This window comes from Notothenia coriiceps, unplaced genomic scaffold (assembly GCF_000735185.1).
Source record: "Notothenia coriiceps isolate Sejong01 unplaced genomic scaffold, NC01 NC01_scaffold00026424, whole genome shotgun sequence".
NCBI classification, from domain to species: domain Eukaryota; kingdom Metazoa; phylum Chordata; class Actinopteri; order Perciformes; family Nototheniidae; genus Notothenia; species Notothenia coriiceps.
In genome coordinates this window covers 1,920,957-1,944,867 of record NW_011359125.1, presented here as the reverse complement: position 1 = coordinate 1,944,867, position 23,911 = coordinate 1,920,957, and the positions used below count along the sequence as shown (strand labels likewise).

The following is a 23,911-nucleotide window of genomic DNA, read 5'->3' as shown; positions in this document are numbered from 1 at the left end:
AGAGTAAGGTTTAATCCACACCGGGCACAAATAAACAAGCTATATAATTGCACACAACAAATAAAATAAAAGACCTGAATTATAGGAAAGAGACAGACATAGAGTGTGAGAAAAAGAATTCGGGGTTCGTTTGTTACGGGTCCCGCGCGGCCCCGTTAAGGTTACCTCGGACGGTTGATGATCGTAGACACCAGGAAGTGGACGTGGACATCAGAGTTAAGAATCAACAAGTCTCGGGCAGATGCAAGGACAAAAAATAGCGAGAGATCTCGCGCGCTTAGTAATCGAGACGTTGAAGATAGAGGAGATCACGAGCGAACACAAGCACAGCACGCATTTATATCACGTCGCACTTGCTACGAAAAACACCCTATCACCGAAGGTTGCCTAGAGTCTTGGAGTGAGAAATAAAGAAACCCACGAACCGAGGCCTTCACTGACTTAACGCGAGGATCACAAAACTGAACGGGCTCTGGTAATAAAATCAGAAGCGCTAGACACTAAAGAGCCGTCCCACGACCACTGTGCGGGGCTATTGCAGCAGAGGAGAAAACAGAGCGCGCCGACAAAACTCGTGAGAGAGAGAGGCAAGCGTGTCGCGAGGTGGAGCGGTAATCTCCCCGCCCCGGACACAACTACGCCGCAGAAAGACACACGTCCGCAGCCTTTTCTTGGCCACTAGTTGATATATACTCCTATTCCGTGTCACAGCTTCCCGCCGGCGCTCAAATCATGGTAAGACGCGAGCGAAGAGTGAGCTCATTTATAGGAGCGATATAAGCGTTCACCACGAAACGCACTCTGTGTATAAGAAACGATAACTTGAATCGTAAGTCGAGAAGAGTCACGAGCCGACCGCGTCTTTGCGGTACGCTGCGAACGATCACGAACACCGGACTGAGCTCTAGAATTTGAGACTCACACTCGAGGCGCACACACGCGCGCCTCACTTAGAGCGCGCGACGAGAAAGACGTTTCGGGTATTCTGACTCTGACCGCTGAGGGCCACAGACGAGCGACGAGCCATCGCCCCCTCTAAACATGCCGCGAGTAGCCGGCGAACTATAATTAAAGTCACACAGGAGCGCGCCGCCGGCGAGGTAGTCCGGCCCTATAGAGACGACTTACACGCCGACGCGAAGTGTCGACCACAAGAGCAGCTGGAACGCGACTAGCTCCTAATAACCCATCGTCGCGTGTGCGAGGCTATTATTCATGCGCGACTCCACAAACGCCTACAACGGAACAAACATGGTAAAAGTCCGCTAAAACATTAGACAGATCTTTTGCTAACACAAAAACATCCTAAAGTTCGTGACGGCCAGTTGAGATCTTGTCTTTCGTCTTCTTCACTAGCCAGAGTCGCCAGAAATACTTGAAAGATAAAACGGATAGGGGTTATAGTACGACTTTTCATCCCGCGAATAACACATAATCTATAGACACTACTACGAATCCGCACTCCTATCCTCAGTAACTAAATAAGAACAAGTAGATACTTGACAAGACTACATAGATTCGTTACTACTACGTCACAGAGTTGGAACACGACACAACATTACTATAGATCGCCGCAACACTATACTCTCTCTATTAGACAAAATCCGAGCTCAGAACGATCTTAATGCGCTGACTAACGGACATTGCATGGCGCAAGGCGTGCTACACGCTCACTTCCACTGCAATTGAAAGTCAATAATACCGCACCCGTGCCCACGTACAAAAAACAAAAGGACTCACGTCGAGAACGTCCGGGTGAGGCGGAAAAAACAGAAAAAAAACAACATAAGGACGTCACAGTAATTACACTCGAGGATGTGGATATTATTAAACCGGAAAGAACTGTACGAAATAGTCGAATTGACTTGAAGTCTACAGTAAGACGCTTAAACCTTTGGACGTAGAATTACAACAATGTCCCAGTGCAAAGTTACATACAAAGTCGTAACAACCAGCAGAATGATCCCAACTGTAAATAAAATTCGAGTTATGCCAACAAGATGACCAAATTGGAAGTCTGGTGTAAACTGCACAAAGTCAAGTGGGGGTAGAAATAAAACACTACTACACTTTTCAGTTAGGTCTTATATGGATGCAGCGGAATATAGAAAACGGTAGAATCGGAAAACTGGTTAAAGCAAGTAAGGGCAACAACGTAACCGACAGATGACGGATCCTGTCTACAAAAAATCCAGAGAACAACTCAACCCAACAGTCAAACCTTTACAGACAGGCGACTTCTACATGACTTAAGTTACAAATTTACAAAAAAAGTTTTACGGAGAAAAGTAGAGACAGGACTCCTTTTGAGTCTCTACTATTCCCGCTCGGTCTGGGGAAATTCAATAAAGATAAATTAAAGCACAACGAGAGCTCTTTGATACAGATCAATATGTCAATAAAGACGTCTTTTATGTTATGTTAAGGACAAATTAGAAGTGAGAACTATAAGTACAGATATAAAACCGGGTTTATAACTTTTCATGAGCTATCTCATAAGCTTATGCTAGTCGCCAGCCATGGCCAGAGCTATTTAGGGATGCTAGGGTGGGATTCGAAGGTAATAGATTACACTTGTCACGCTCCTTTGGATAACAATAAACCACCTTGAGGAGCCCGGCTCCGGTGCTCACACGATCTCAACGGTCATCAGCACCAGCACGCACTTAAATTAAAAATTGCAATCACACGTGTCAGATAACACACCACACGAACGAGTGATCTACTATACACACGACCATCGACACACCACGTACGCCACGAGCGACAGCTAGCGGGGTAACGTCGAAACAAAACTTCTTTTTCACACCGAGTAGCCTCGTAAATACTCTCTTTTAGAGAATTACACGCACACACACACACACACACACACACACACACACACAACACACTCACGTCACTTACGTGTATCGGTGTTCTGCGTTCGGAACTATTGGAGGGAGGGGGAACCGCCGACAACTTAACTACACACAATCAACGAGCCCCAGCGCACTAACACACACCACACACACAACACACACACACACACACAACACGACTCTAACGACTTCACGTACACCTGCCCTCCCGAGCAGAGGACGAGACACACCACTCCGTCGCAGTGTATGCGTGCGCGGAGACAGGCACACTCAGTCTATCAACTCTGTCCCTAGATCGAGCTCACTCCCCAGCGATCACGCCGCAACCTTGAAAACACCACGCGCGCGCGCAAGAGGTCCACACGGGATGAACTCTTTCGATAAAAGCCTATCAAAAAGTGATCAGAATCTCATGTAAGAGTACTTTAGTGAGAGCGCGCAGCGAATAGTCCATAGCGTTTCGAGCTATCTACATACAAGCGACCGAGTTCACCACTACTCCTAACGCTGCCGTGAACTACATCCGTCAGTCTGAAAGCTATAAATTCTGAATTCTCGTCATTAATACGGGTATTTCTTGTTCTGCTCTCGATCGCGTTCCGGTCAACACCGCACACTGAAACGTTGCGACCACCCGACACCCCCGATCCGATCGGCCAAAGTGGGGCTCTAGAGGTGTTGACTCTACCCCCGGTCGGGTTCTCTACATCACAGTCAACAACACCTAGGTCCAATACGAGCCCGTCGCCCGATCACTGAGAACATGTGTGCGTCAATAGCCATTACACTACTATAGCCAGGGCCCAGGGGTGTGTGAAATCTGCGTGCATCGTGTAGTGTACAGCGCGATGCGGTCTAGCCGAGAGCTGCGGAACTATAACACTAACCCTCCGTCCAGCGCGAAGAGCCAAGCTCACCAGCCCAGTAAGAGCACGTCCTCGGTACGTGGACCGGCGGGGTGACCGAGCGTTATAAATCACGGTGAGGACGTAGGTGTCAAGGTACACTTTCGAGAAAGTCACGTCAGGACACGTTTTTCGCAGTCGAAAGAGAGGCTGTACACCTGTCAACCAAACGTAGCGTTGACCATTCCTCACTTATCTCTCTGACCCGGGTACATTAACACGACCGGTAAGCATACCAACCGTACAAGAAAACAAAACTATAAAGTTTTTGTTCCCAAAGTAAGTTACTTTACCGGTAACTGTTCAACCGGCGCGTCATATCACTACAAAATTCTTCTTAAGATTGTCTGTGGAGGCATAAAACAAAATCCGTCACCAAAACTGGGCAAAACGAGAGTTCCAGAAAAACAAGACGTAAAACTCGGTAGCCTGGGGTAAAACTACTCTAAAGTCTGAGAAGTCTGACATCTTACTAAAAACAATAGCAACCTAAGGCTAAAACAGGTGTTAGTACGACCATAACTACCTAACCAATGATTTATGATGTATGTATGACATAAACTTACCCTATAGGGGCGAAGAAAGTAAATAGAAAAAAGGGTGGTTGACGATATGTATTCCCTTACCTATAAAACTGCCTTGGGGAGATAAGGTGTGGTCTTTGTTCCCAACTGAAGTTATGGAACTTTATTATTTGTGAGTTTAACAAAGTATGACAAATGGCATCAGTAACAGATGTGATATGAATTTCTATAAAGTTGTCTCACATTCTTGGTCATATTTTATATACAGTATGTAATGAGTATAACATGTCCAGTAAGTATAAAGTGTTTCCTAATACTGTGTATTCAACCACTATGGTATAGTGTATGGTACTATGGTATGGTATCCTAGCTTAATCTGTTATCTGTAAACGTTCCCTAAATCTACTAATTTAGGGATAATCCACTGACATCCTTTAATACACATGTTAATTTGAATCAGATGTACCGATAATATCCGCAATATAAATCTTTAAACTTCTTCTTACCTTTAAAAGTCCGTCACGAACGGTCTATTATGCTGCAACTCTACAGCTCTGCTAGCCTTGGCGCTAACTTCCGGGGAACGACTGAGAGGCTCCACGATCCGCCATTGCTGTAAAAAAGTGGTCCATTGGAGTGAACGGAGATGACGTAACTCTCAGTCTATACGGCGCTGGCCTGTGTGAACGCAAACCGAACATTCTGAAAAATGAAACAATGTAACAAACTTGCGTTGGGTGCGCACCAAAGAAGCGACTATTACTGTAGGTGTGAATGCGACCTAAGGTTCTTAGGTGTTCTGTTGTCTTCATTCATACACTTGATTAAAAGCCTTCTTTTGATATTTATTTTTACTGTATTTATTTGCATTGCATTTGATATTGAGGTCATTCAAAAGTAACAAAAGTAATCAGGTTACATTACTTGTATGTTGTGATACTTAGATTAGGTTATTGATTTACATTTAACATGTAAATAGTAATTGTAACAGGATACTTTTTCAAAGTAACCCTCCCAACACTGCTTGAGTGATAAACTAAAAGGGAATCTAACCTCCAATTCTTTATCACTGGTGCTGACTTTAAAGGGATAAATAGTGACGTCCTCCCCCCCATCAGGGGGTGCACCGGGCCCCCACCAGCCATCCTCGGTCTTCAAGACCTGCTTCCTGCTCCTCTGAATCAGGAAGCAGATGAGTCCTCCAATCAACAGGCAAACCAGCAGCTCTGTGAACATGGTGCTCCGTGTCTGGGGGTGAAACACAATGATGTAAAGAACAAATAAAAGATGCAAAAATATTTACCATGCATAAAACAAAACACAATATAACATTTCAATGGTTTGATTTATGTTTGCTATGACAGTAAACTTTCATGTAGGAAGAGAGTCAAGTTAAACTTGAAACCTTTTGAGATATTGTTTCCATTCCTTTGTTTATGAGTTAAAGGTCACCTATTGTGCAAAATCCATTATTCATGTCTTTTATACATAAACATGTAGGGACACTGTTTAAAAAAAGATTTGAAAGTTTCAGGAAAAAAGATTCGCTCACTTTTTGTCCTGATCCATTTATATAAAAACCTGTCTGAAAATGAGCTGATCAGATTTTGGCCACTTTATGTTGTAACGATGTTTTGCCCCAATCATAAAAACCGTTTATCACTGAATCTCCTCCTTAGAGCACCATTATGTTATTTTTAACCAAATCTCTCTCAGAGGAGCGTGGGGAGGGGCTCATTATTTCCATCTAAATTAGCACTTTGGAAAAAGGGCTGAAACAGAGGGTATTATGGGATGCTGCAATGATCTGTTTGGTGTTTCAGCCACACACTTCGGAGACATGTTGTGCATAATGTATATCAGAGACCTATAATATATTGATGAAAAACAGTATAAAAGAGGAACTTTAAAAACAAGTGAACAAAAAAAAGATCTTGCCAGAAGATTTCCATTTTTCCTTAGATTTCCATAGAACGTTTTTATGTTAATGGTTCAAAAAAAGTTTTGATAGGATAATTTTTCTAAATGTCCTTTGGTCAGTCCTTTTATCCTATGAGCAACATAATAAATAATTATTGAAGTGTAACAAGATGTGACATCTTGTCTTACTAAAACCAACTGAACAATGAATATATGGTTTGAATGCAGAGTTTGTGAGAAACAATTTTAATGTAAATTGAAAGAGTCCATGAAATTACATTTCTTGGGCTAATTATAGATGACACAATAAGTTGGAAATTACACATAAAACATGTACAATCAAAGGAGCCAAGAAGCATTTCCATACTAAACAAAGTAAAAACAAGTCCTAGATCAGAAATCACTTCGCATTCTCTACTGTTCACTAGTCTTACCATATCTGAATTACTGTGCTGAAATCTGGGGCAATAACTACAAAAGTTCAATACATTCAGTATCTATTTTACAAAAAAAAGCCATACGAATCATTCACAATGCCAAATATCTTGATAACGCATTATTCCTGCAGTCAAAATAGCTCAAATGTACACTGGTAGAATTCCAAACGGCACAAATCGTGTTTAAGGCAAAAAAAAAAACGTTTTACCAGGAAACATCCAAAAAGTATTCATTTAAAGGTGGGGTATATTTATTTCAAAAACACTTTTTGTTATATTCCATGGAATGCTCTTAACATCCCGATAGCAATGGATATATTAAATGCTTTGACAATAAATACATAAAAAAAATTAATCTGTGGAAGCCGTAGCGCTGTAAAAAGCACGACCAATCATCTGAGCCGGCCCGGCTAAAATAACTGGATGGCCTACCTGCCTGTCAGCCTTCCATCTGTGCACAAACTTATCTCGTGCCCTCGTTGGTCATGTGCGCGTTCGTGAGTGTTGGAGGAGGGGCAGATTTTTTTCCGGCTGTGTATTTTCAAATTCTAGCACATTCAAGCTGGTTTCTCCAAAATTACCTACCCCACCTTTAACGAGTGGGGGGATATAGTTCAAGGAAACCATTTCAATTCGAAATCCATAGGGTCCGTACAACCAGAAGAACATGTTGTATCTCAGCCTGTGGAGTGAGACTATGGAACAGTGTGAATGTGGAGCTAAAGCGATGTCCAGACATAAACCAGTTCAAGTGGAAATACAGAGAAATTATTTTCTCGAGGTACAGGGATGGGGGGGGTGTAGACTGTATGTCTATGTATGTGTATGTGTATATATGTGAATGTGTATATGTATATGTGTACTGTATGTATGTGTCTGTATGTATATGTGTGTATATGTGTAGCCTATATGTCAATCAACAAGTAAAGCAGATTAATAATAATAATAATTAATAATGATAATTATTTATAGATTATAAATAAATAATTTAGGGACAAGGGGGTGAGATTAAATAAATTATACTTCTTCTCACTCCTTTTCGAACACTAGATGTGGGACTGTTTATGTTGCTAATGCTGTTGTTGTAAATGTCACTTTGTTTTGTTTTGTTTTACATGACTACTTCAACATTTCTTTGTTGTTTGTAATTATTTATTTTACTTCAATCAATCAATCAATCAATCAATCAATCAATCAGGGGGCACTTTGATTTCACAACTTTGTAGAAAAAGCAGCCAAACAAAGGTGTCCTGTGGTGAAGCTGACCGGATCAGGGAGCTCAAAGTCTGCATTGTTTAACTCTCCATGTACATATACAGGACACCGAATAAAGACCACTATGAATGGACACTAACGAGCCGTATCATACCGTGTTACTGCAGGCACAATCACATTACCATGTGTACTTCAGATGCTGCTGGATAGTCATTATTTCCCGGCATAGATATACAAGTTTACGAATGTAATAAATCCTCAAGAAGGAAAGTCCACGTTTGCCCCCGCACTGTTTTTGCAGTGAAGCGTTTGGAGTCACTTAAAGCGGGACCTGCTACTGTAAGCTGTCCACTAAGTGCTGCAGATAGAACATTATAGATGAGACAGAAGGAGTTTACCTGCTCGACGCTGCTCTCCTCACTCTCTGACAGCGGGGGGTGCTTCAGGATGCGTGCACTATGGTTCTGGTGGCGGGCTATAATTCATGGCGTATGAAGCGAAAAATATGGAGGGTTGAGTGGACTGTGTGAGGGGCGTGTGGAAATGTCAGAGGTGCATGATGGGATATGTAATATTATGCCGATTATGAACAGTTTAGCGTCTACAGCAGCGCCATATAAGCGCTGGTCTACAGGTACTGTAGTAGGGATTGGACCTCCCCACAACCAGTAAAAGGCTAACATTATTTAGACACAACATTCCCCACTGAGAAAATCCTGTTTAAAAGAAACGCTTCCTGCCGGTTTGGTTAACTATTTTAAAGTACCCCTACATATACCCGCCCCCCAATTGCAGACAAGTAAGGTTTTTAAACACGTTGCAAACAATGCCAACACAAGACAAATATATCAGATACTGGCTCTGCTGGGGTAAACAAACATTTATTGAAAATGTAACATTGATTTTCAGAAGAATAAATTGGCAATCAGAGGTGTGGGGGCTTTCCCCATGGTTAGAAAATCAAATGGTCCTGCTTCATTTATGTCCATGAAGAAAAACTAAAAGATCGCTGTGCTGAAATCCAACCTACAGCTACATATCCTGGATGAAGAAAATAGAAGAGACATGCAGTGTCTTCATCACGCTCATTTTCACCTGCTTTAAAATGGAAATGCAGGCTCTAAAGAAATCAAGGTGCCAAAGCTACACTGCAGCAGAGGATTTGGACATTTGGTCCTACATTACCAAAACCGTTCTCAACTTCCACCTCTGCATTTTCTAAAATGTCCCAACAGCTTACACTGAGCTTACTTTATAGTAACACTATTAGGGGCGGGATCACAATGCCTGAAAAAACCATGATAATACGATTTTAAATGGGAAATGTATAATAAAAAATAAAAATCCTGAGAGAATCAAAAATGGACAGTATTAATATCACATCTCTGATATATTAAATCAGCATAGGCAGCCACATCCCGTCTCTCAGACTCCACACTGTGCACTTTGTGTCCAGCAGGCTCAGTCCAGTGCTGCAACAGTTCTTCAATCTGTGTCCATGGAACCGCTGTGCGTCTCCTTGGACACCATGAGTCTCATCAGTTTTCCATGGAGCTTCTCAATCTTCTTTACGTCCTGGGCCTGGTCTGTCTTGTACTGTAAACACTGTGGGGATGGNCGGTGTACGTAGTCTCGACGTCCTCTTCTCTTCCCGACTATTGAGTTGTCTAAGAGTCGATTTACGACGACACTAATTTACGGTGTAGTAAAAGGTTTGGGTGAAGTTTCCTAATAAAGACTTTGTCATACCTCGAAGTTTACGAAAAAAGAGGTTGTTCCCAATGGTGTTCCACTCAAAAAAAATTAGGTCGAAAAATGTTGTATGAGAGAGGTCATGTCCAATCCGAGACTCACATCGGTACGAACCGATTAATTTCTTTCTGGTTCTAAATGCAGGTTTTGTCGCAACGTTTAACAAAGACTATCGTTGCAAAGACTACCCGGGCACCCACATCTTCGGTCGGTGGTAAAGGCTATATTCAGGGTATTTTAGACTGCGTTTAGACCTAGTCGGGGCGCAACATGTTCGCAAAAATTCTCTAAACCAATGCCTCTTTTTCTCTCCTGCCCAAAAAGAAAAAGACTGGTGAAAACCCTCAAGGAATGTGCTGGCCCTTGTGTAATAAAATTTCATATGTTCTGTATTTTTTCACCGTAAAATCGTAACTATCCTCTGAAAATTACCACTAATGGCGGTGGGGTATTCCCAAGGCCTCACACCTAGTACCGTAAGTGCCACATGTAAGATTTTAGGGACAATTTTATTATTATTATTATGTTTATAGGGATGGATGTCTTTTTATTATGCTTATTTAATTAGTCGTGGAAGGTAAGGATACTTTTTTTAGGTAAGCGGAGGGTTCTGTCGGGCACGATTACACGAGCCGATTTGAATACGGACTAATCGGATGAGGAAAAATTACTCGTAGGACCATAAGGATTGAGGAATTTTTACACAATGGTAAGACCGTAGAGTCAAGATGTACGAGACGCCTAAGGCAGGGGTAGAAGTGGACTGTAAGGGCGAGGTGTGTTTTAGGACAGGCCACAAAAGGATAGTTAGACTACATAAACAAATCACTTGTCACCGGGGTTAGGAGTTGGTATCAGGTTTGGTTGTGCCAAAGAAGGAGAGGATTTATTAGTGATGTGTCCACCCTTCATTTGAATCATCTCAAATGGGTATTAATTATTTTTTATTTAGATACCCCCCACGCGTCACAAGTCATACATTCCCCCCAACCTGCGTTAAAACTAGAGATACTTAAAATACGACTCGGGTGCGGTTGCTGTACCGACAATTTATTTCTTTACCCTATCGTGTAATACTCCTTGTTCTTCAGCTTCCACACCTTGTAAAAAGCAGGCCTGGGTTAACTTTTCTCTGTATTCTGTAAAAATAGTGCCCTATGGGTGTTTCTTTTCTCTATAAAGGTCCGGTCTCCTCGCAACCACCTCCCCATACGGGTGGGGGAATTTGATGAAAATGAAAACCATGAAATTCATTTATAAAACTACCGCTTGGTGAATTTACGCCTCGAAGTGAACTTTTTCTCAAGAGGATTGTGGAGACCATGAAAGGATGAAAGGCGGGGCCAGCAGCTACTGACCCAGAATCAGGACTTCTCTAACAGGGCTGATATAGAGGGATATGAGGGATGTCTAAAATGCATGATCTGTTTGGTATTTTTAGCAAAACACATCATAGACATGTTTTTTATATATTGTATATATCTGACACTCATAATATATGCCTAAAAATAGCAGGATAGAATATCTTTAAGCTGGATGCCAACTATGTTGTTTATTTTGACATGAAAAAACATGAGTGTAATGCTGCGTTCACACCGGACAATTTTTGGGGGCAGTGCGATTACATGTCAAGTCAATGCAAAGACGAGGACAGAAGCAAATTCGCTCCGGCGGCGCGCATGAAGCGGTTGACGCGAATGCCGCGATTGAATTTTTTCAACTCAAGCGTCAAATTCGCGTGGCGTGTTCTCGCGATAGCCAATCAGTGGTGAAGATCTCAGCCTGCCGTCACTGACGTTGAATCAGAAAACCAAACCATCAGCCGTTAGCTGTTAGCACACAGAGCTCACAGCTCCTCATATCTGTTCCAAAACTGGACACAGGTTAAACAAATACAAACCACAGACTGTCTGTGTCATGGGGAATACAGTCGCTGCTTTATTTATGTCTGTATGATGTTGTTGTGAGTGTGGACGGAGCAGATACAACGTTAGCTTGGCCTGATCGATCTGATCTCCATTCAGAAAACACGCATTTTAAAAGATTTTCGCCTGCCGTCTTGTCTGCACACTTCTCAAAGCATTGATGGTTTTTACTAACCAATATCAGTATGTTTTTACTTCGGCATCGTTTTTAAACGTGTATTACAATTAAATCACGGTAAAATATGTTAATGTTGTTGTAGTTGGTATCTACCATAGTATTTACATGGATATAAGCCCCGCCCCCTGGCCAGCGCGTCTTGTTTGAATGATGCAAGTGAACACAGCTGATAGCCGCGGTGAAACTGGGTGAAACAAGAGCGATTAGAGCAATATATTTCACCTTTTGATTATTATAGTGATGCACGTTCAAAACAAAGCACTTTGGCAAGTTAACACATCCCTTTTAAAATGCTTAATGAGCACCTTAACTTTAAAAATACTAATTTATCGGTCATAATCTAAGGCTGCAGTCTAATTGTCAGTTTAGCTTAGGAACATTCCTAACGGAGTGAAATGACCCGAAAGTACCTCAGTGGCAGCCATGATAAGAGCTGTTCAAATTCTCTAGATCACATGTGTCAAACTCAAGGCCCGGGGGCCAAATCAGGCCCTTGGTGGATTTAATTTCGGCCCGAAGGATAATTTCTAATTACTATTAGATCTGGCCCATCGGTATATTGCACGCACACCTTCACTCTATCCTGAGGGTTTCCTCAGCTCAGAGCCTGACCCCAAACATTGATGAGATTGCACCCAAGATGAGATGCCAAGTATCTGGCTTGAACAAGCATCACAGAGCAGCAAACTGAGTTTACATGGATGTTTCCTTCTGCACTTTCTTCCTTTAGACAACAGGGCATGTTTGGTTTTCTCTTTGAGGGGAATAGTTTTTTTGAAGCTGTTGTTGGCCTGTGGAGAAAAATGTAATCATAAGAAATGACTCCGGAAAAGCTGCAGATAGAGCCATAAGGAGTGAATGCAACTGATTATTTAATGTTTAATGTTGTTTTTATAGGCAATAATTTAAGCTTTGTTAGTCCCAGGTTTAATATGTGCAACACACTCATTTCAATAAGTTTTGCAATAAACATTGAACCAGTCCGGCCCTCGACTAGTACCCATTTTTTTATTTTGGCCCACTGTGTATTTGAGTTTGACACCCCTGCTCTTGATGATAGGAAAGGAGGTTTGACAAAAATGCTGCCCCACAATGCCTTGCGGCCGCAGCATTTCCCGTCACACAACATTTGGCCGTTCACGGAAACAACCGATTATGACCGATAAATTAGTATCATGAAAGTTACGGTGCTTATTGCGCATTTTGATGTGGTAACTTGCCGAAGTGCTTTGTTTTGAACGTTCAACACTATAATAATCAAGAAATATGAACGTTACCTTTTTACTTTTTAATTTAAATTCCAACGTTGGCCATTAAAAATATTTGTTTCTCTGTTGTCCCCGTTCATAAAGCATAAAACAACACCATCAGAGAACGGTGCAGTATATCTATGAGTTTACAGTAGTCCGCTGTTCTTATTATACATCTATGTAGTTCGCTGTATAGAAAACTGTAGTTTCCATAGTTTTCCCGCAGCAGCAGATGCACATTTATGACGTCAGCTGGCGCATCATAAATACGTCGATAGTGTAAGTGCAGTCGGATTCTCAAAGCACCGCAGTCTCTTCTCCTAAATCCTTTTGAATTCTCCTATCCACTATCCCTTAACCCGTGACGTTTCACACAGAGGTCAAGGAATAGTGGATAGGATACAAGCTGATTTTTGGACTATTCGACTGCAACCACAGCTTGAAAAACACAGTTGCAAACACAGTGTTGTGGTGCTGTTGCTTTGGTCTGGATCTGTGATCTGACCACGCCCTGTTCATTTGAATATAAGAAATGGAAATAAATAAATGTGGCATTATGAAATAAAAGTCTCTTGAAATTAATCAATGTGGCATTATGAAATAAAAGTCCCCTGAAATAAATAAATGTGGCATTTTGAAATAAAAGTCCCTTGAAATAAATACACACATTACATACATTTATATATTTATTGCCTCATTTATTTATTTCACAACCATATTTATTTATTTCATAGGCATATTTATTGATATATGTATTTATTTAAGTATTTATGTAAGTATTTATTTAATTTTGGCTTGAATGGCATTCCATAGATAAGTGGTTCAAAAACACAAAATTTGATTTACCAAATAAGTCAGCCATATGTTTGATTTGTATTCACTATTCAATATTCCTCAACAATACAAGAAACTTCACAATTTATGGGTAACAGGCTTTAATTTTGAAACGTTAACCCCAGAAGAGATTATGTTTGGTCCAAGTGGAGCTGGGAGAAGTTCCACTAAAAGGGCTTTATTTAGTAGAATTATTTTTTATTTTTTAAACGTTTCCTTTAAATAAATTGTCTTTCAGTCTTGATACACTCCGGTACAGTAGGTGGCAGCATGCACCTTTACACGTTGGGTTGTAGACCGCCATTAAACTAAAAGAAGAAGAAGGAGATTCACTTGAATATGATTGGCTGTGTTCACACTAGTGCTGATGTGGTCTTCTGTTAGCAGAGCTGTCGACACATTCAGAAACAATATTACTGTTTATAATTATAAAAAATAGCCACTGCACTTTGTTGATAATGCCTTATTATCAGACCTGGGAGGAGTTTTCCCGTGCAGCAGAGAAGCTGTATCTGACAGACCCCAGGAAGGTGAAACACTTTACATGTGAAGTAGCTTAGCATGCTAAGGACCGAGTGTTAGTTGGATAGCTCGGTGGCTAGAGAATGTGCCCAGCAGCCAAAGCTGTGTCATGTTTAGATGTTCAAGTGGTTCTGATCTTTGACTTTAACTTCACCTTGTCCAGGTTCGGGTGGTTCTAAAGTACAGACACTGCGACGGAAACCTGTGTATCAAAGTGACCGACAACGCTGTGGTGAGTGAGGCCATGAGTGGTCTACAATAACTCATGCTAAATGTATTATTTTTACATTTCTGTTAAAAAGCTTGGACTGATGGGCCTTGAGGAAGATTAAGTAGACCTCAATTTCCAGGCAGCATGAAGGCACGGACAGGAGAGCACATTTTAGAATAATGTTTCTGATATTGCGACTTTATAATGTACATGACATTAACCATAATTCTGTCACCTCAATTGAATATTGTCTCATGTTGTCTTCTGTCCATCCCCACAGTGTTTACAGTACAAGACAGACCAGGCCCAGGACGTAAAGAAGATTGAGAAGCTCCATGGAAAACTGATGAGACTCATGGTGTCCAAGGAGACGCACAGCGGTTCCATGGACACAGATTGAAGAACTGTTGCAGCACTGGACTGAGCCTGCTGGACACAAAGTGCACAGTGTAGTTTACCTGCTGAGGAACACCTTCACAGCAGACAGTCCACACCTTCACAGCAGACAGTCCACACTTCCTGGGAACCATAAAGTAAATGGGCCCGGGCTGGAGAGGGTCACTGGGGTAGTGAACCTGTAACACCAGACCAACAGATGAATTAACTAATGAGTGATCTATACTCTAATTCTAAAAATGTGTGAATATTCATATTGTTACATTCCAAACATTCTGGATTATCACAGCATTCATCACATTCACACACCTCACCTGCTGTGCATAGTCAAAGCTGTAGTGGATGGTGATGTCTCTGCTACAGGGTTGGTTGGGTCCTAATTTGACACCCAGCTCTCTAGCTGTTTCTTTACAGCTGGCGACCATCTCCTGGTAAGCCTGACGCTCCACCCCCACGGTGCGGAGGTGTTCTTCCGCTCCTGAGCTTCGCTGACTTGACACACAGTCGGGAAAGTTGGAGCTGCGGTAGATGGCAATGTTGTTTTTCTGACAGAACCAACATAGGTCTGTCATCGGCCTCCCCAATAATGACACTGGGAGTCAGCTCCTTCCACAGCTTCCTAAATGTGCTGTTGCCAGCAGCACGGTGACCTGGAAAGGTGATTAAAGACAAAGATAGGCATTGTTTAGATTACTCATCATTAGTTTCCATTGAGGTCTCCTCGTGTAAAAAAACCCCAAAAAACAAGATTAAAATATAAGAAAATACCCACCCTTCTCCTGCATCTGAACCTTGTATTTCCGCCACACAGAGGACTTGGTCTCAGTTGTTGGTAGAACACTGATGTCCGTCCTCTTAAACCCTGGAATCCGTCCAGGAAGTGGCATGGCAAAAGACATCTGCAAAGGTTGGTAATGAACCGTACAATTCGCTGGATGTCTCAAAGGACAACACCCTTTGGTCACCACACGACCACCACGTCTCATCCTTGGGGCCAAGCCATGTTCCTTGTAAAACTTGATGATGCTGTCAGCTGTCTTAGAAATTCCTGGAATGGTTTAAAACATCAGCTTTGATTGTTTTTAGGCTTTCTTAATGATGCATTGTAGTATATACATTGGTCGTGTATTTTTTCATTATGTAAAAGCATGTATAATATATATATTTATTTATTAATACATTACATTGCTGGAAAATTCTGCTTCTATCAGTTTATTGTCAAACTCAGTTCAACTCATGCATGCTTATTACCACTTCATTTGAAAGATAGTAACACTACCAAAAGTAAGTAGCCCTTTTCAAAATCAAACTCACCCATAGGAGAAACTTGAAAGCTCCGCAGATTTGTGCCATCGAAGAAATAGGCGTTCCTGCTGTTTCAGCTCCTTGAGGTCTCGCTTTGCAGAAAAAAAAAAAAAAAGAAAAAAAAAAAAAAAAAGCGGGCCTTGGAGAGGTTATGTTGGAGCTATCTTACCAAGGAGCACANTGTATTTACCTTTAGAAAAACTAACAAATTGTTAACCGAATTAATTGCTTTATTTAAATGTGAAATAAATGAAATATATATAATTATGTTAAAATATTGTACTGACAATATTTTAACATAATTATATATATTTCATTTATTTCACATTTAAATAAAGCAATTAATTCGGTTAACAATTTGTTAGTTTTTCTAAAGGTAAATACAAGAATACGTTAAAGTACTGGATCGATAAGCAGTATCGATAAGACTAGTAGTACCGTAGAAAACCTTAACGATACCCATCCCTAGATATTACACAAGTAAAGTGTTAAGAGAGTGAAATGTTGCTTTACGAATTTCAACACTTGATACTGTCACATTGATTCCAATTTCAGATAGGCCTACCTGTATTAACTGAATTGGTTTAAAAAGAGAAAACATTTTGACTAAAAGTTGACAAAAATGTAATTTTTCATCGACTAAAAATAGACTAAAACGTTTTGAGTTTTCGTCGACTAAAACTAGACTAAAACTATGAAGGATAGGAATGACTAAAATGTAACTAAAACTAATAACAATTTTCGTCTAAAGACTAAATCAAAAACAGCTGCCAAAATTAACACTGCATGGAGGTCCCCCGGAAAGGGAGGGACTTCACCTCTCTATAGGCATGCCAACTTGATGCTCTGCTCACGGATGAGCATAAAAAACTGTTAAGATGATGATCTTGTATGTGTGTATATATTTTTTCTTTGTGGGGGTCTGCCCCCAAAAAACTTTTTTAAGTCCTGAGAAAGTCAAATAAGACGGAGTGTAAAACTACACCGCCCAGCCAAAAAAGAGTAACCACTTTGAACTAGGCCAGTAGGTAAGGACTTTCCACTGGATAATAACTGCAGCGATGTATATGTTTTAGCTGAATACACGTTTTTTAACCCTAACTGATGCTGTTAGTCACTTCTTTAGTGTTTGTNAGATGATGACCTTAAGTGTAACCACTTTGATTTAACTAGGCCAGTAGGTAAGGACTTTCCACTGGATAATAACTGCAGCGATGTATATGTTTTAGCTGAATACACGTTTTTTAACCCTAACTGATGCTGTTAGTCACTTCTTTAGTGTTTGTTCTTTCTGATGTAAAGTCAAGGTTGTAACTGTTTGCAGTAAAGTTGTGGGCCGCTGAACTGTTCCTTTGAATCTTTTGAATTTTGATATATGATCGTAATTACTTGTCTTTCAAATTTGAAGGAGGGTGAGCATGCATCTTGATGAGCATTTATCATTAACTCGTCCAAAAAATATAGTTTATTTAATAATAACACTGAATATGTGAATCATAAAAGTGATTGACAGCTGATAGGAAAGGTATGATTGTTAATATTATCATATTAATTCAGACAAACATCAATGAGACAGTTAATTAATGTACTTATTGCAGCAGTCTGCATATATTTGGAACCCCTGCTGGTCTAAGAGTGAAACAAAGTCATTCAGTTATAGTTCATTTAAAATTTATTAAATTATGTCTGCCACTGTATATATTTATATTTAAGGATTCACTGATGTGCCACAATAATGTCACCTAATGTTATTGAGTTAAAATATCAATATTGTGGATTTCCAGGTTAACATTGATTGATATGACTTCGATTAAATCAGCATATACTGTACTTCTGCCAGGGGATGCCACCCCTCAAAATCTCCTGCCGCCCTCTTGCCACCCCATGTAATAATATTTTTCTAGATCCGCCCCTGTCCCTTAATCATTCTTAGCACACCTCTGCTAGGGGTCACTTGATCCTTAGCAGAGTTGTGTTAGCGAGTATTAACCTCTGAAATGTCCACATTTACCAATCAGAATTGAGTATTCATATAAACCATTAAATAACTCCTGATAAAGATGCTCAAAGAAGCTACTTCGACACAGAGAGTTGTTAAGTTATCCAACCTTTATTCACAAAACTGTATACAGTTAAACTCAAGTTATTTTTGGTGTCTTGCTTCGGGAATTAGTTATAAAATCACTTGGCAGCAGTTGAATGGCGATCTGAGGAAAGTTAGTTTTTGGTATATGTTTCAGAAAACACAAATAGTCATGCAAATAGCACATGGATATAAATGTCCACTCTATAAGGCACAATTAAACACTGGAAAACTGCTATCCATTACTGCATATTGTATATATTTCATCACAGTACATTTGATACAAACATTCACAATCTGTGCATCATTAGTTTAGCATTCATAAGAAATAATCTTGTTCATGCTAAAAGGAATAGTTGGATATTTTCCAATGATAATGCCTTTTTGTTACCACAATATAAAAGGAGTTAATTTACCAACCCTTTTTCAACAAAAGGACATCCCCATACAACTAAACTGCATTCTCAATTTAGTTTTTCGAGGGAATTTCAGCTAGTCTTTAACACTTTATTGTTTATCAGATATAAATAACAGTTGAGATATTTCACTGTAGACCAAAGTTAACTCATTTAGAGACAGATAGGTAGACTGACCAGTAAAAGCACCATTACAGCTGTGGGCTAGAATGTACGCTTCTAGCATTCGCTGTTAGAATACGCTCATTTTACAATGTATTCGTATCTGGTAATAGGCATATCTTATTCCAGACATGAAAACACCACTGGTAATATCTATTGGCTTGGCAATGACAACATGTTTTTTATATTTTCACATAAAAATGGTCACATCATTTGTATAAAGGCAGAGTGCATTCGAAATACATTCATGTCCAAATTCATAAAAATGCAATGACCCTGGTTATCTCTCCATTCTGTAAAATGCATGATCCTAACATGGATCTTGAATATAACCTTGTATAATATTTTTGGCAAAAAATGATTAAAGCATTATTATTCTTACTTGTGAATTTAAACGATCAAACAGATGTTTTTTTCCTCATGTACCCAAGAATGGTTGTGTTTCATACTGAAAGAAGCCACTGTGCACTGCAGGATACATAAAGTTCTCTCGCGATGAGCACAGCTCAGATTATACTTCCAGTAGTTAGAGACTTCATAGAGAACATTTTGAGAATATTATATTGACCGGCTCAACAGTCACTCTAATGGTTAAACTGCAGATTGTTTGTATTGCATTGCTTTCACTCAAATTTGAGTGCAATTGAAATTTTTCTTAAATATAGTTTTCCTTTTTCATGTTCAAAACATACCTTTTAAAACACACTTTTCCAGATTATTTGAAAAACAAAAATAATGTGCACAAATAACAATTACATATGTGATATTATATTACCTGACAGATATTTGCACTAAATATGCAGATTGACTTGCAGATTGGTAAAATACGCCTATTATTTATTATGTCTTCAAAGTCTTTTGTACAGTTAATGTACCTGGATCAAATGCCAGAATAATACAATAATGCACATGTTTCTTTATGATATTTTCCAGCAGTGAGTTACTGGCATGTGTTGTAGATCTGGATTTGTTTGTTGATGTCGGTGAGGATGGCTTTCATCTTGTCCTCCAGGCCATCCAGCTGACGAGCTTTCCCCTCCAGCCTCCTCTGGTTCTCCTCGTAGCTTTTCTCAAGCTCTGCGGGACGCAATAAGGTTAGATATGGTTACACAGTGGGTCATTAACAGAATTTGGTGCTACTGTAAGCCATTCTCAACTCGTTTTACTTGATCTGGGCATTTGTTAAGATACTGTTAATCACTAAATCCTTTAAAAAGAACCAAGGAATGCTTAAGCTCGTCTTGAACTGTTCAAGTGGCCTCCTATCAATTATTTCAATTAAATTCATCAGGCTTTGTTAGCATGATGTACTGTATACTCCCAAAGCCTAAATACAATTATGAAGGAAAACAAATGTTCATAAAACACAGTGAATAACACATTTATAAAAATTAACAAAAGTAGATAATGAAGGTAATAACAAATAAATAATAGGATTTAATAAATAATACTAGAAAAGCCATTAGTCTATAAATAAGTGTCATTTCTTAAAACACTGTCAAATTACTTGTGGGGATCCTCAAGGATCTATTTAAGGGTCTTTGCTTTTCCATCTATTTTATTCTTTTTATGATTGTATAAGTCTCATCAAGTCAGTTAATATCAAGCCTGCCAGTCACTCATAAAGTGCTTTCAATTGCACTAGGGATGGGAACGATTAATCGAATATTCGAAATTATTCAGGTATTCGAATAATTATTCATGTGTTCGAATATGAGTTATGAATATTTTTATTAATTTTTTTTTTTTTTTGGGAGTGATGCCTAAGTTGATTACATATTATCAAATTGAATAATTCAATGTATATATATATACGACAGTGCCATAAATAAATGTGTTAGTTGACGTCTAAAGGTGTGTTTTGCTCCGCTCACCGGTCCCTCACAGCGGGCAGAGCTGCAGGTGCAGGTCTCTCTCTCTCGCGTCCGGTTATACTTCACTCGTGTTTATGTCCAAATCCATCAGATCTAGCTAGTTCTAGCCAATGATATGGCTGCTGCCCCTCCCTACACATTTGACAAATTCGACTTGGTTTATACACTTATTTGAATATGTATGTATTTATTTCCAAAAATTATTTTAAAAAAATTGGGTAAAAAAAATTCGAATTTTTTTTTTACCAAATTTTTTTATATAGGATATGTACATTTCGGTTAACCGGTTAACCGTTTTTTTGGGGGTCGAATATTCGAATATACATTTGCTTTCAAATTCCCATCCCTAGCACCAACCTGTTGCTGTTTTATCTTGCATCAAAATAGTTTATGTGAATAGTAAACGAACAGTCAATTATTTGTCATAACACTGTTTAAGATTCTTTGAGCTTTGTGTCTTTGAGATGATAAAAAACATACATTTTTTAAACAACACATCTCTTACTGTCCATCTCCAAAAACACACAGATATTATTGAGCACCTGCTAGCCTCTGGAGCTTGTCCTGGGCGTCTTTCAGGAGCTCCTTTGCTTCATCTCGGAGCCTCTCTGCCTTTTTCTTTGCTTCCTGCACAGCCTTGGCCTTTGTGTCGACCCGCTGCTGCACCTCATGGTATTTATCTGTCAGCTGGCCGTCTAGAATCTGAGCAATCAGACAGGTGAGACATTTTGTATTTAACAATTGTTTACACTTTTAATTAGATGTACAGAAACACAGACAAACACACACCTGCTTGGCCTCGTTTGCTTTGTCTCGCGCCATGGTGGCAGTCTCCTCTGCTCGGGCTGCTGCCATGCTGTTGTTGGCCCGTTTGGTCTTCAGGGCAGCGATCTCCTGCCCCAGGGTTCCCAGCCGGTCCATGGCCTCCGTCAGGTCCTTCTCATTGTTGGAGGTCTCTGACTCAATCTGAGGAGAGCATGCACAGGCAGAGTGAATTCTGATCCTTTTGAAATAATATCATGACTAGTAGGGATGCACCAACTGTGATTTTCAAAGAAGATACCTATACCAACGTCTGTTCATTTTTTTGTTTGCCAATACATCAAAAATACGTCTTTATTATAAAATATAATGAAATGCCCTTCATCACACATACTTTGAATGAGCACAGATTTCTTTAATTTTTTCTCTTTTTTTATTGTGGTCAATAATGAAACTCAAAGAAATCTGAAACATTTATGAAAAGTATCTAGCCAAAGATAAGTGTGTGAACTGGTCCTGTAATGTTATCGGTAATAAAGGAAAATATGTAAAAAACTAAATAAAAGAGGAAACACCGATTAAACACTTTGTGTGCTGTTGAACAAAATATGTAACAACCTTTAATCTAATCAAAAAGCGCCTGTCAAACCAATAAAGATTTTCCTGTTTGCGGTTTTAGTTTGTTACTGTACCTGCACCAGACGGGCTTCAGTGTCCCCGATGTCAGCCTTGGCTCTGGCGATGGCCTTCTCTGCGGACGTCTGAGCCGTCTGAGCGCCGGCCAGCGCCTGCTTCACTGTCTCCGCTGTCGTCTTCACTCCCTCTGCACTGTGCCTGCATCCATAAATACAGGAGCTCTTTGTTAGATCAAATAATTCTCGAACATGCATTTGTTCTGAAGTCGATCTATTCTCCACCTACCTGGCCCTCTTGGCGTCCAGCAGCAGCTGCTCCGCTCTGCGGACGTCACCCTGCGTCTGCTGCAGGATGGCGTCCACGTTGGAGAGGCTGCGGACTCGTTCTTTGATTTCATCAGCGAGGTGTCTGATCTGCAGGGGGGAGGCGGGGATGGAGAGCTCCAACACGCGGTTGGCCACGGCCTCAATGCTGTCTGGGTCTGCACCCTCCTCTGAGAGAGAGACATAGGGGTTGATTAGAAGGCACCATAAACATTAAACCTGTTGTTGGTAACTTTGTAAGAACCCTGCAGACTTACGAGTGAGGAACTCTCTGATCTGCTTGATGAGGTCTCTCAGGTCGTTGTTGGAGCGCTCCACTTTGTTCTTGGTGGCCGTGGCTTTGTCTAGAGCTGCTTGGGCTTTTTCTTTGGCCTCCTCTGCCTTAGTCTTGGCGTCTGCCACCTGTAAGAAACACAGGAATGCTTAGAGAGTAACAACAGACTGAAAGATACAACTTATTCACCATAACTGTGGTTTCTTAACAACGCTTTCCAGGAATTGTTTATGTGATAAAGGCTTCTGGATTAGTTTATTCTAGTATGTCGATTTTCTTACTTTGTGAACTAATCTTGTGATAAATGTTATTCTTCTTTATACCTAGTACTTAAAATACTTTCCCCCAATTGTTCAGCTGTGTTTTTACCTGAGAACCCCAATAAACAATGATACAAATAAAACAGTATAAAATCATTCAATATATTACATCGGGGCTTGAACAGATAGAATAACATTTCCATCAGATTATGCCATTTTCTAACGTCTGCCTTAGGGGACAAAACATTCATTACCTTGTTTCCTGCACAAAGAAATACATATCCAATAATATCAAAGTTGTTGCTAACCATTGATCTATCCAAGCGTGGTAAATAGTTCAAACAAGAGCAACTATTTTAAAATGGACCCACGGGATATATTTACCTAAAAAAACTAAAAACAAAACACTACAGAGCTACATGAGCCTCCATACCTTAGTGAAGAGTCCCTCCACCTCTCCCATGGCTTTGTTCAGCTCCTTCGCTGCGTGTTTCGATCTCTCCAGGGCGTTGTCTGCGACAGCCACAGCGCCGTTACAGTTCAGGCCTCCACAGTGACGGTTCCCTTCATCGTCACGGCAACCTGCACCCCCACAAGGACTTTCACCACAGGGAACGTCACCCGGGGCGCCGCACACCTGTAGGGACAGTGGAACATACATTTAATTTGCATGCAAAGGGTCAGGCAATAAACTCACACCTGATAACAGAGTTGTCTTTTCATATTGTGTCATCATATACATAAATATTACACGATAGAAATTGATCACTTCTGCATTTAAAATTGTCATAGAGAGATAAATAAGTAAAAAGCTACTGAGATAGCCGGATCTAGCCTTAGCTAATGCTAACAGTGAAGGTAATTAGCTGTTGTCTAAGAGAACATATTT

At 40.2% G+C, this 23,911-nt stretch overlaps 2 protein-coding genes across 2 annotated transcripts in view; one reads left to right on the top strand and one right to left on the bottom strand.

The window, feature by feature from the left end:
- LOC104957131 (CUB and sushi domain-containing protein 3-like) overlaps positions 1 to 23,911 on the bottom strand; it is a 196,504-nt gene that overhangs the window by 40,844 nt on the left and 131,749 nt on the right.
- srp9 (signal recognition particle 9) lies at positions 14,131 to 14,978 on the top strand. Its single transcript, XM_010784671.1, has 3 exons — positions 14,131 to 14,328; positions 14,484 to 14,552; positions 14,812 to 14,978. Exons 1-3 carry the CDS (start codon positions 14,257 to 14,259, stop codon positions 14,929 to 14,931), a joined length of 261 nt encoding a protein of 86 aa, XP_010782973.1. The 5' UTR covers positions 14,131 to 14,256; the 3' UTR covers positions 14,932 to 14,978.